We start from the raw sequence: 14,606 nt of genomic DNA on the forward strand, positions 1-14,606 counted from the left end.
GAAATTGATTTTTTAAGTGTTGCCTCGTTATCCCATGTGAGGCACTTCATCCAGTACCAAAGAAACACAACACCAGACAACATGGGTTGTATAACGTCAAGGTCATATGGGCGTTATGGTTCTGTGTGTGCATTGACAGAATGGGGGTCGGTGGTCTGGATTGAGATTGTATGGATCGTCTGGAAGCAGGGCCATTAGTCAAGGACTAATTAGGGTAAACCAAGTGGTCTCCATTCCAGTCGAAGCCAAGATTCATAAATAAGTAAGTGCAGGGGCAGCTCGGTCGCTTAATTAACAAAGCGTGAAAAAAGGCGTGACTCCCAAGAGGCACAAACCCAATCTGGTTGCAAGGGTGGGCTATCGGCAGCGGTCCTGTCGATCTTCGTGGCATTGATTGATGGCAAGCCAAATTGAATCTCTAATCATCACCACCGTTTTAGGCCCTACACCCTTGGGGATTTCCAGAGGCCAAAAGTGGCACAGGGGCTCAATGCGTTTGTATCGCTTTCCTGACACTCATGGCATAAACATCGCAACCCCCCCACAACCTTTCTTCCCTGCTCCCCATCTGCCCAGGGGTTATCTGACCCCTGTGTGTGTTCTCACTCACACTTTCATGTCTCTGCCGATTGTTTTCACACTCTAAGCTGTTTGGCTGAGGTATTTAAAACCCAGACACCTCACACGACTTCCATTTAGACACCCTCTAGTCATCCACCAAAGCAACATATTGCGTTACAGCCCACTGAGGCACTCTTGTCTTTCTTTTTTTTGTATCCATTCCTTCTGCGCTAATCTTTTTTATTGTCCAAGCTGACAGGCAAGGAACATGTTTTGTGGAAAAAGCCAAGGGCGACATGTTGAAAGAAAGGTGCATGTCAGACTTGTCATGTCAGGAAACATTTTCGGTCAGTGAAACGAGGGGAGATGACGTGCATTTGCAATGCCTTTCAACTGCAGACTTTCCTCTCTCCCTACACAATATGAGAAGTCCACTTGACATTCAAGACATTATCAAGTAGTAGGCAATAAGAAAGGGTCTCTGAGTAGTAAAAAACATATGTCTCCGAGCTGCTTACCGTCACTATTGTGATCACAAGGGCTGTGAGATAACAGGGAAAGGAAAATAATACTGCAATTAGGACCTACTGTAACAGTGATAACCTGTGGTCATAGAAGAGGGCATTGAAGAGGGCCGAATGATGGACAAAAACGATGGGATGAAAAACAAAGGACGAGAATGACAGTTAAAGAAAGACAACAGAGAGATTAGAGACTGTGAGCAAAGCTTGGAAAGAGACATGGGTGAAGAGAGTGACAGGGAGGTGAAGAAAGGGAAGGTAAATAGCATACAAAAGGAGGCTTTGTCTGTCGAGGATTTTTGCTTAATGGAAACCTTTCTGGTAGAAAGCCTTGAAACGTTCAGTTCTTCCTCTTTGGCAGGGCAGAGCGCCAAGCTGTCTGGCTGACACAATACATAAGAGGACCTTCAAGTTGGTGGTACCTGATAAACCACCACTGCAGTTATAAAACCTCAGACTCCCTCTAATCAAATAACAGTAAACTATATTGGTCCATATAAATCAATGACCATGTGAATCAAAGGAAAACATTGTCACTCTATGAAAATAAACCAAATGTTCACACCATGCTTTGTTCCTGTTGATAACCTGGTTTAACAAGGCTTTGAAATTCTAAGACATTTAACTGTGAGCAGGTAATAAAACCACTATGTTGGACTATTGGTAAGCTTGTAATCACAGTTCATATTAGATGTGTGTTCACTCAATCGGCCACACAGCCTTTTGTTCATCCGCCATTTACTCAACTATTCTGACACAATCCGAGATTGCATCTTGAAATCGTCATACAATGTTGCAATTGATCTGCACTGGCTTGCTTGTCAGATTCATTAACAAATGCTGTCAGATTCCTTCCAGACTGCATTAAAGCCTAGACCTCTCATCTGGGACCGATGTGAGTGTATGTGTGAGCAAGATACAGAGACCGACGGAAAAGGATAGTGAAAATTACTGGTGGAAAGCAACGGCTCTTTCTTCCCAGCGAGAATCCTCTACCTAAGAGGAAGCTGCTTGGTGTGAAAGTGGAGGCTTGGTTGGTGGCAAGCATCCAAATCAGGAGATTATTACAGTTTATTTGCTGAGATGGATCTCACAATCTCAAAACCTACTGCTGCATTGTTTCTCCACTCTTCACACACCCTCCTCCTCCTCTTCCGCCTCCTACCTGCCCTCCTCCTCCACTCCTTGTACACCAACCTAAACATAATTGACCTTGGCTCCCTGCAACCTCTGGCCTGCATTGTTGCGTCTCTCAACACCTTTTGAAATGAACTGGCTGACCAATAAACAGAACTAAGTGGCTTTTGAAAAAGAAAACCCCTCTCTTGTCTCCCTTTCTCTCACTCAGCATGGCCTCTCACACACACACACACACACACACACACACAGCTCCATCTTTGAGGGGCGTTGATAACTGATAACCTTTCTGACTTTGACTCAGCAGGTGGAGGACTGGAGCATGGCGAGAGTTGGACCCACCATACACATCGCTCACCTAGCCAAGCTAGAGGCTTAAACGCCAGAATGGGGAGGGGGGGGTGTTATGCCTCATGGCCAAGGGGCATCCCTGGAAGTGAATGAGCTTGCACCTGGCTGAAATCCGCCTCCTGCTATCCTTCCCGTGATGTTGGAATCCACAGTGCTTACACACTAGTCTTCCAAAGGTAAAAGGAAGGTCAAATACCATGTGTAACCTCGAGGAGAAGACGTCGTGCCTTCTTGATCTTTTTTTAATCCCTTCTCTCTCTTTCATTTCACACACATACATGCACACTGCTACACACCATCAAAACGCCATATTTCTGGGGAACCAAAGCGGATAAGAAATCAGGAGTCTTTGAACTACCAGGATATTTCAACCCCCTTCTTCTCCTCTCAATCTCTGAGCTCCCCTGCTGCTCTGTTGGGACCGGGAGAAAAGGGGCTGATCGATGGAGACTGACAGCAATGAAATGAATGGAACCAGCTGATTGATTCATTAGCAGAAGAGTGAGTGGATGTGGGCGCTGACCCTAAGAAACGTGTGTGTGTATGTGTGTGTGTAGCATTTTTGGGAGCTTGTGTGCATTTGTATTGGGTGGAGGTAATGTGTGCATGTGTGTGTACGGCCGTGAGATTAAGCAACTGTCACCATTCATGTGTGTTAAGTGTGTGTGTGAGTTGGGGGTCAGAAAGGATTTCCATAGGGCGTTAGAGGGGAAAGAAAAGCTGTTTATGGCCTGACTTGGCACAGAAGGAGGGGGTCAGCCTATATTGTCCGGCGCTTTCATATGGTTCATTGCAATTAGTCTTTCACAGCCCTGGATGTCAAATTCCTGTTAAAATCGCAGCTAAGAACCACCTTGTCAAATAGGCATGTGCACACAAAATATATATAACGTATTTGAAATCGCATGAATTTCAGTTTGTTCCCACAGTTCAGTTTGCAGTTAAATAAACTTACAATATTAAAGGAGGAAGTGATATTATGGAGACATAATGGAACATAATCTGTAAAATAGATCTTAATAAATTAATATACTCAACCAGTTGCAGTTGATTGCATCTTCCTATCAAAAGGAAGAAATTCTGCTGGGGAACAGATTCTCTTTCAACAGCTCTGTGAACTGACTGAAGCTGATGGCAAACCCGCAGGGTGGCCTCCCTTCCCTTCCTCCGTCTGCTCCTGAAAACACACGATGAGTGTGTGTATCTGTGTCACACACGCACCGCTTTATAGCCCTCTGCCATTTACCACTCTACCAAATGGACAGGTGTTAAGACCATCTGAGTAACAAAAGCCCAAAAGCAACACCTCCACATTTGCTAGATTGCTGCCTTGAATTGCTTGCCTTAATAATAGCCAGTAGGGCGTTTTAACCTCCCTTTCGTTGCCCTCTAAATATTACACTCACTTAAACATGAAGTCACTGTGTCACTGAAACTCCATTCCAACTTGAGCTGAGGTTAAATAAATGCTCCTCACAGCTGGCAGTGCCTCCAGGAGGCTGCAGCGTGGAACCATGGGAATTATGTAAATATCTTGACAAAAGGTCACGTGTGATTGGTGCAACTACCACTGAAATGTGTTGGATTCACCATATGTAAAAGAGAGTGGGTTTAAGATGTTCAGGGTAAATTTGGTGCACTGTTGATAAGCGAGCAGCGGACTGGTTCAACCTGCTGCTGTTCTCAAGAAGACAAAAAGGGAATGGTAGAAATATGTAATAGAAGTTGGGAGCCCTCCTCTTGCCTTTTGAAGTTTAGGTGAAGTGCAGGAGGCTAGTGCTTTTGACACCAAGGATGAGAAGTGGGACAGAATAAGGTGTAATAACAGCCATCTGCAACACTGTGAATAGGGACACTCATACACCCCTTACGATATACACTGTTGAAACACGCATCTCCCCACACTTGCAATATGGTTCATTACAATGGATATTTAAACCCATCACATCATACGTGAACTAAGCTTTTTCCTTGAAAATGTTCGTATCATCAAACATAGACTACACAGTTCGTAAAAGAATTAGCAAAAGATGTGTTCTTGCTCTTGAAGGGAACAAGGCCCGGAGCTAGTCCCTGCTAAAAGTCCCACCACCATGTTTAAACTCAACAAAGGAATTTCCCCAATCTTTCTTTTCCTCTTATACTTAACAAGACTGGCAAAAGCTGAAACCAGGTTATGCGGTCTTTCTCCCCCCTCCAGGTATACGCTGTTTTACAGCTGCGTCCACTGTCCAGACAGATGTAACTGGCTATTATTTAAAGACAAATATCAAAGATCTCTTTCTGCTACATCAGCATAAATTCATTACAAAAGTCGGTAGCTCGTAAAGAAACGGTGGGAAGAGGCCCTGAAGTCTACTCCACCAAACTCCACCCTATGTTCCCTATATATCCCAGTTTCCTCTGTGTGGCCGTCGTATGTCCATACAGGCTCCGGGTGGTCTCTCATAACTGCACCAGGTCCTACATGCAAAGAGTACATCTGCCCCGGGTTTGGCTGACCACGCTGTCAAGAAGAAGCCAAGCGAACACCTCTGACCCAGTCTCCAACTGTGTGTCAACGAGCCGTGGAAAGTTGCACAGTCGATCCCTCTAAATATACACATCCTCTTTCTGTGTATTTTTATTCACCACTGGAATAGGATAACCCCTGGAGCTTGATTGTGTTAGAACTACTATTGTTGAGATGGAACAAGACTAGCCTTTGGGAGTAAGCCCCTTCCGAATTCATCCGAACCCCCCGCCCCATGACCTTTGGATAGGGGTCACAGGACATGGGTGGAAAGCACAGCAGGTCCTAACTCACTTTATAATCTGGAGATTTTGACATGTGGTCATTTCAGCTGCATTTTATGGACATCCGGTGCAGACAGCGCCTATAAAACGCCAACTCTGCTGGAGAATAATATTATGTCAAACATTTCATCAGTATTTTGAAAGCCATTAATATTGTTCAGCAAGGACCAAAGAGGGGCAACATCCCTGTCTGAGTCAGCTGAGCAATGTGAAACACCTGAACCTTTAAGAGAAAGGTTTTAATTAAAAGGATTGAGCTGAACCTTTGTTCTTATTAATGACAAAGATTAACACACAGAGGATGGTGTTGCCACCTCTCTATGCTGCCATCACATGAATTAGTTCCACTCGGGTCCAGAGGGTGTAAATGTATAGGCTCTGTGCCGGCATCCACGTATACCTCTGGCAACAAGGGCATCAACTGGACAATGAATGCGCGTGTATGCAACGCATCCTCCAAGAGGACTTCAGCAAGTGGTATAAACAGAACTACGTGTCCGCAGCTGTCCGTGTACGTGGCCGCTTGGGAGTATATTAGTGGCTTCAGTTCGAGGAGTAGGCATGCCATGACATACTGTACCCTCAGCAATACACACATAAACAATCCCCAACTCCTGTAGCCTCCATTACACACATATACACACTCCTACCCTCTAGATGTACCACCCATCTTGCTCTCTGTGAGTGCAAAATCTCTCTTTCTCTGCCTTAGTGTGTGTGTGTGTGTGTCTCTCTCTCCCTTGTTCTGCTCGGCTGACTCCAGACACCAGCACTGTGTCTGTGCAGTGAGCAGGCCCAGACACATTTGCCCTCCTCGCTTGCTCTCGACAGTGGGTGTCAAAGACCTGCCATCCCACAAGGCCCCTCTGTCGGATGCCAGGATGGACTACACACACAAATGCCATATCCTAAACCAGAAAAGCACGGAAGCTGCATACGCACATACTGATTTGGAAAGTGTCAGGAAAATATCCTACTATCCCGAAGCTGTTGTAGTCCAATTCTACTTGGTGTCCTAGAGGTAATCCTAGTATGCAAATACTGTATATAAATAGCCATTGACATTTATATCAGCTGAAAAAAATAAAAAAAATAAAACTACATGGTCATTGTAAACGAACACTAACTACAAAACATATTGTAATAATAATAATACACTCATATATCTCTAAAGTATTATTGTGCGGCTGGTTTTATATTCTACTTCTGTTTAACAAGCTCCAAAAGCGAAGCAAGACTGGCCTGTATGTCGTTAGCCCGGACAGTAAAACGGACATTCGTTTCATGTTCAGTAAAGACTCCACAGCACAGTACTGAAGCTCGGTTCACTACTTTGCTATTTCCTCCGAGTCCGGTCTTCCTGCTTTGTCCACTGTTTGGTGTGTAAAGGCCCCAGCAGGCCTAACACGGCTGTTGCTTTCCTACATGTGAAATTCCAGCTCGGTGAATCTTTCCCCGCCGCCATATGAGCCGTTAACCATCAGTCGGTGCACATGAGCGCTCCCGCAGGCCCGTTGCATCTGTAAAGTCTGTCAGCTCTGCTGCTCTCTGGGTCTCTGATCCAAATCTGCCCCATATCCCAACCACCACCTCACAGCTCCCCCCATACCATCCAACCCCAACTCCCAACATGTCGTCATCCACTCCCCCTTCTTCCTGAACGCCGTACGCCGATCTGAACCTAAGTCACTGTACATCTGTTCAACATGGCTGCTGCCTATGACCTACCGACTGTTTGTGTTCCCTGCCGAGGTCAATGCACCAGGATACCGGTGAGGGGGATTTGCCGATCATTTCTTCTTTATTAATTTAGTCTTTTCAATAGGTGCATATATGTGAACGTTGAGATGGATCTGCATTGCTGTGCCAATTTCTTACCCTGAAGCAAGTATTTTAAATTAAAATACACTACTAACTGGGACAGTTTGAAAATGTTAACAATGTTATAGGCATGAAATCATGTATTGACTTGATTAAAAAATGTATTTACACTTTATAGATATTTGAACACGAATAATAAAATAATAATAATAATAATAATAATAATAATAATAATAATAATAATACAGTAAGCTATTTCATATTCATATTTTTTTTTATTAATTACAATTTCCTACAATGTGTTGATGTTATTGTTTGTAAGTCTATTCATACTTACAGGAAATGTATTATTAAGTATTTTTTAGTGTTGGAAACCGTTTGTGCCAAATGCGCAACACAAGAAGCTATAAGTCGTCCTTCACCGGGCCAATTGGTTAAGGACGCGTTGATAAATATCCCAATCATTTGCTAATTGCTTCTAGCATGAAGACGGCTATGCAGTCTTTCGCGTCAAACCTGATTCTGCGGTCTTAAAAGCCTGAGCAGCGCCGATTCGCTCGATCAATGAGTCCGCATTAATTGACACTTGAAACACAATTCGTGTGTTGTGTGTGTGCGCGTCTCTGTTCTCTACCAGCAGTATCTTATTACTGAACATGAAAACATGCCGTTTTATTCCGCTCGATAAGCCTTTTTATAGATATAAATACATGTTTGTGATAGATAGATAGATAGATAGATAGATAGATAGATAGATAGATAGATAGATAGATAGATAGATAGATAGATAGATAGATAGATAGATAGATAGATAGATAGATAGATAGATAGATAGATAGATAGATAGATAGATAGATAGATAGATAGATAGATAGATAGATACACTGATCCAAGTAATTTACCATAACGCTGACATCCGCAATGCCCTCGGTAATAAATCATCAGTATTGCCAGAATGACTTTGCTTTTATTTTGCAAATACACGTTCACGTCTCTTTAGCACGTCTCCACCCGGCCATTAAATGGGCCGTGTTAAAGCCCGCAGAGCCTTTAACAGTTCCCTTTGTCACTTCGATTGTGACCCTAAATACATTAGTTCAGTCATTTGCTTTTGAATGTTATGTAGATCCGCTCCTGGAGTAAAGTTGAACACGGCAGCTTCTCCGTGAGTTCTGCTGAGGGCAGCCACACAACGGATGCTGCGCTCTTCAGCTTTCATGCAGCGTAAGAAGGCCTTCGGACAGCAAGCGTGCCGGACACAATGCATTCATTACACCGTTCGGCGTTCATGTTAATGGAGTTCAGTAAGATACAGCCGTCCAAAACCTCTAAGAATGTTCACGTTTATTTTTTGTATTGGTATTCCCCTCAAAATAACGTCAAATCGCTTCAGTTAACTTTTTACGCACCTCTGATATTTGTGGGAATGTATTTTCATTTTTTATTTTTTACATATTTTTGTATGGGTATATTTTTCCTGATAATGTAAATAATAATGTAAAAGCCCTCGGCCGTCACATTATTAGATGTGCCACTGCTTCACGGCCAAGGTCTGGTAATATTAACGATACAATGACTCTGACGCAAAAGAAAGAGGGAGAATACATAATGGAAGAGAGAGATGAGAAATGTGCCAACTGCAAACAAGCACAGGAAAGCTCCTGTGGAGGTGTGATCTCACCCACATAAAAACATAAACATGTGAGCTTCAAAGGTCCAGCTTGTGCGTAATCGCTCCAAGAAATGCACTGCCATAGAAAAAAAAAAGAAAAAGAAGCATGGAGAGAGTGAAGGGGAACCCTGAGCGGAGCGCCGGCCATAAAAGCCCATTTGTCTATACTTCAGACAGAAAATGATTCCAGGTGAGTGCTGTTCAACTGGAAGTAGAGGTTTGTGTTTTTGGCTGAAATGCAAGCATTTGTCATAATTAATATCCTAAAACTTTTTTTTAATGAACACAAGTCTATTCAGTTGTGGCACGTGAACTGCATGGGACCCGGAGTAAGTTTGTTCACCTGCAACTGAACAAACTGAACTCTGTCAACAGAAGCCGCATAAAGACAATACACTCTGATTAATAGCGTGGAAGGGAGTGGACTGTCGTTATAGTGCCTATTTCAAGCCTTCTTTCTGTGCTTCCTCCCTCCATCAAGTCATTTACACCGAGGAGGAACCTCACCGCCTGTGCGCGACAGAGGACTGTCATCGACTCAATGTGTCTCCCCAGCACACTGACAGCGGCAGTTCAACCACCAAGGCCTACACCGAGGTCCCCTGAATAATCTGACCCCACCCGCAGTGTAACGATCTACTTCCCTTTATGTCAAAAAAACATAATGAATTTCACTTTCTAATGAAAATAACTCAAGTGGAATTAGAGGTCGTGATACTCAGACAATTAACACATTAAACACCGTTGAATATACAAACTCCAAAATCAAATGACATACGATGTGAACTGGATATTTAATCACAACAAGATCTACAAAAACATTAACATTACTAAGAACGATACCAAATCCTGCGCACAATGACTGGTTATTCTTTTTATAGGTTTAGTTTAAAAGTATAAACGCAAACAAAAAGTGAAATTACATAAAGTGTATGAACAGATTCACAATTGTTCAGTATTGCTGCCACTGAGAGCCCAGAAACGGCCGAAGCTCTGCCTGTAATAGGCCCATAATTAAATAATTAAAAGTAAACTAAATTTAAATGATTGAAAGCGTTTACTTAACCATTACGTGGCAATTTAAGTGGTGGATGTGGAAAAACGAAGAGACAGAAAGAAAAAGGAGGGAGATTAAAGAAAAGAAAACATGAATACATTAAGAGCATTTCCGCGGGCAGCGTGACCCCGGGACCCGGAGAGAGGCGCGGTGGGGCCGGCGGAAACTTCCCCACTACCCCGCTTGTTTCTCCCGAAATCGTAATAACCCCAAAGAAGTCCCTGCAGCGGCCATGAATCACCTAGCTGTATTAAAAGCTTTGGTAAACCCCCAGCCAGGTCAGTCCGGTACAATTTATGGCATCACTTATGTACGGAATATATTGTCCTAACGAAATACATCAACGTCAAGCCCGTGCGCACGGAGCCAACACACTATTGTCGAAAAAACACATCTCTCTTTTTCTCCCTTTCTCTCTCTCTCCCTCTATTCCCCCCCCCCCCTCTATATATCTCTCTCTTTCTCTTTCTCTTTCTCTCTCTGTGTCTCTCTCTCTCTCTCTCTCTCTGAGTCTACCTCTCGAGCCTTCCAACTTCTGCACAACAAGAATCCACTCATCGATTCAAGCCATGTGTTTTAAGTCAGAGATTCACAACTGGAGACCGTGACCTATTGGGGTCACTGAGAAGAGTCCAGGGGGGTCCAGGGGGGTCCCTTGCAAACTAAATAACTACAATTTAATTCCATCAAGTGGGCAGTAATTAATGCAGTACTTCATTCACATACCTGCCTAAGTTGTGATTGGTGACTCAAATATAGGAATAAGTCACTTCTGCTTCGAGCCCCGATCACCTCGGTTATTTAGTGGACGCCTACCAAGAAAACACAACTTATTTTCACCTATGGATACGCATGTTTTCTTTACGTCTGGAACCCTGCGAGAGGCAATTCAGTAAGAATGGTGATATGAAGAGTTCAAGAAGTGTTTGCTCAAATTAAGGCCAGGACACTGAAAAGTAAGATGAACATTAGACTTAGCCTTAAATCAAATGCCAAGAAATTAACATGTTAATTATGAAGTGTCGTTGGATGTTGAATAAGTAGCACGGACTTCGGGTGAAATACATTAACGTCCACTCTACATATCGTCGTTTCAGCCGAACTGCAGCCTATTCTCTATAGCCGTTGTTTGCGTTGTATTTGAAAGCACTGACGTCACGTAAACAATTGTTGGGAAAAGTACAACTTTCCTTTCAAAATAAATGGTCATTTTAACGTCATGACAGACGTCTTTCGGCACGATTTTAAAAAAGTCAGGACGTAATGTGGACAGGTCGAGAAAGAGAGAAAGGCGTTTACTGAGCCAGTGGCCCACTGTCCCACTTTCCTCCTGGCATTCATAGTTCAAGCTGTAGGCCGCTTCCAACCTTATTTACACTGTTCCTTATCCTCATTTGCCCAAACAGAGCAGAGTGAGGCATACCATAATGTAAGAAAGGAAGAGTAGAGGAGTGGAACACCTCGCTGGTGGGAGAAAAGAAAACGACAGCTAGAATTTCCCATCGATTTTACGCACGGCAAACACCAACACTCAGCGAAAACAGATGGCTTCGTTTTTGGAAGCCAACTGTTTTAAAATGCAACTGTAAATAATCAATCGATGCCACTTTACGAAAAAAACATTAACCAAACGAAAAATGTAATCAACACAGATATACATGAATCCCAGTTCATTTGACTTAATCTACTTTATTTTTATTTAAAAAAAAACATTTTTGCATTTCATATTAATTTTTTTTAATTGGAAAAAATACTATATCAGCCGTTTCAATGAATTTGATATCAACCTAAATTATTATCCAATTTTTTTGAGTGCATACTTTGACCTCCAACTGCAGTAAACATGTCAAAAGGCCACACGCTGATACATCCCTAAAATACACGCAGCCGACCTGAGGGAAAGTGTCTGGGGGAGGCACGGAGCCACGACTCCCTGGTGAGATACAGTGTGGACCTAATTTCCTTTAGGTGACGAAGAAAGCTCTAGCAGTCGGCAATAGCCGATGTAAAGAAAAAAACAATATACAAACTCCCATTGAAATGGATGAGCTTTCGTTAATGCGTATTACAGTTGTGTATTGAAACCTGTACCGGCCACAGCGCATGGCTGCGTAAAGCCAATAATGCCATTAGGGATCCTTTCAAACAAGCCAGATGGACACTTTGAAAATGAAACCTTGGTTCTTTTAAATGAAGAATGTAGGTATAATACGGGAGCCTCACCCGCTGCGGTGCCCAGTCTCTGAGAGAGGTATGGGTGCTGGCTCACTTGGTATGTGGAAGGAAAAAAAATACGCTTTTAGGCATCCTGATACGCGACACCAACTAAAGATGGGATTTCTTACCTTCTACGGCGGACACCACTGGCAGCAAGAAAAGCAGAAAGTAATCCATTGTCATAAAGCAGTCAGGTCGGACATGTAAACAGACCCACGAGAGAGGGGAGGGAAACACAATCCTGGGTGATCCCACGCTCCACGCACCCAGTGCCGTCCCAGTCCCAGCGTTGTCAAGCCTCCAGGAGCAGAGTTACCCCCATTCACCAACACACGTAAAGGTGAGTGTTCGGAGGAAATAACACCCTCGGTGTAAAACGTGTGAATATAGCAGCCCGTCTCGATGTTCAGTGATCTCCAACGTGCCTTCTAAAAACCAGAGAAAAGGCAACGGGCGCAAATCTCCCAGTCCCCTTCCCCGCGTATTGAGCTACTCGGCTGAAAACAGGTAGTCCATTCCGCGGCCACCATCCGGAGAATATGTCCAACAAATATGTCGTTGTTAGTCAATGGGTGGAAAGGAGAACAACCGCCTTCGCGAGGAGATCCGGAGACTTTCTCTGTGGTCAGAGGAGCAGAGGCACTTGTGTCAGAGCCATGGTGTACAGTCCCAGTCGGGCATGTGCTCTCCTCTCACATGCGTCCGCGATCAAGTGATATTCCTGTAAAGACACCGCCGCGCCGTTCAAAATATGTATTCCCTGAGCGAAGTTATCAGTTTTGGCTGCTGCGTGTGAACCGTCTGCTTCGCTCGGTTTGTGCACTGGAATGAGGCTCGCCGCCGTGGAGGAATAACGGCAGAGTGGGGAGGGAGGGAGAGAGAGAGAGAGAGAGAGAGAGAGAGAGAGAGAGAGACCGGGATGGGGGGGCACCAGGAGGAGGGGTTACCGTTGAAGCAGCTGCATTGAAAATAATGTCTACCTTGACAATCATTCAGTTTCACCTTTATTATCAAAATAAAAGTCAGTCTAAAATAAAACATAACACAAGGGTGCCTTCTGAACACTTCTTTCTCCTTCCCGGAGCAGCGTTGGTGTTTCCGCACATTTAGGACTGCATACCAGGCGATCTTCTCTTCCAGACACTTGATTTAAGACCTTTCTGTGACCAAAATAGAAGTATTGGATATTTGTGGATATATTTCCGAAGCATTTTTGTATTTTTTTTTTTAATCATGTGTTCAATCGAATGTGTTCAAGGATAACGCGAGTCTCAAATGCATGGCTTAGTTGGCGAGTTGGTCTTTGTCTGTTCATGGATGTGTTCTTTGCGGCGTGTCTTTCCGTTCCTTCCTGGGAGTCCCGGCGCATGTGGAGACGTGGACACACAGCGCCTCCCTGCGGGTCGCTCCGTTCCGGTGCAAAAAGAGAGAGCGGATTTCTGCTGACTTTTTGCTTTGGTTAAAACATTGTTTTAATTAAACTGCTTGAATTCAAAAATACAAAAAGCATTTTCGAAAAAAAAAAAATCTCCGGTCATCACTTTTTGAAAATGCACCGTTGCTATTTCGAGATGTACTGTGCGTATGATGGGGACATCATGACAACCCATTTATTTATTATTCTAGACTTCAATTAAAACATGGATATAAATGAATACAATATTAATTTTAAGACTAAAATGTCAATGATATACTAATGGGAAATTGCAATGCAAGTGTCTGTGTGAGCGAAGTTTCTATGACAAAGCTGATCAAACTTTCCCGGACGCGAAGCTTTTACTTGAGCGGAGCAAGTAACAGTTGCAGTTATTTAAATCGCTGGTTTGTGTTTATAACACACGTTTAACTCAGTTGGTCTGGAAACACGGAGCAGGCGGTGTTTTTTTTCCTGCAGGATTTTAGACCTGCGTGTTTTGTTTCTTCTTTTGTTCCTGTGTTGGAGAAAGAAGGGGTATTTGTCACGACTCACGTCCGAGCTCTTACAGCCTTTCGCCTCAATCTCTCCTTTACCGTCGTTTTATTATTCTATTATATCAGTGGGTCTATTCTCACAGCAGCAGTAAAAACAAGTCGTGGAATCTGTCACGAATTATACATTTCATTCCAAACGGCACCTCTTTATATAACTTTAAAAAAAAAAAGTTTTACTCAATGTGCATTTTTCTGTTTCAGTGGTCGTTATGGTGCTTTAAATGGACGGAAATATAATAATAACAATCTTAATCTGTGGGGGAATCAAAGCGCTGCTGACAAAACAGAGCCCACAGCACACAGGTTATAGGTTATGGAATATTTCAATGACATCGATCCTTACCTTATTGCTCAGTAATATTGTGTCCAATTTGTTTAGTTTAATTTAGAAATAACCAGCTGATACATTTCAAATAATAGAGCCAGAAATGACAGTCTCAGTTCTGCGAGAGGCTAAACTTGGCAGTCAGCATTAATACTGGGCAGGAGCGAAGTACATTAT

General features: G+C 43.3%; 1 protein-coding gene across 1 annotated transcript in view; it reads right to left on the reverse strand.

Moving 5' to 3' along the window:
• The window catches only part of LOC117729621 (ephrin type-B receptor 3-like), a 54,510-nt gene extending 41,550 nt beyond the window's left edge, over positions 1–12,960 (reverse strand). Inside the window, 1 exon segment of the mRNA XM_034530884.1 lies at positions 12,262–12,960. Coding sequence (XP_034386775.1) covers positions 12,262–12,316 — 55 coding nt within the window. The 5' untranslated portion in view covers positions 12,317–12,960.
• Positions 12,961–14,606: the final 1,646 nt, after the last annotated feature.

Source organism: Cyclopterus lumpus, chromosome 4 (assembly GCF_009769545.1).
Source record: "Cyclopterus lumpus isolate fCycLum1 chromosome 4, fCycLum1.pri, whole genome shotgun sequence".
Taxonomy (NCBI): Eukaryota; Metazoa; Chordata; class Actinopteri; order Perciformes; family Cyclopteridae; genus Cyclopterus; species Cyclopterus lumpus.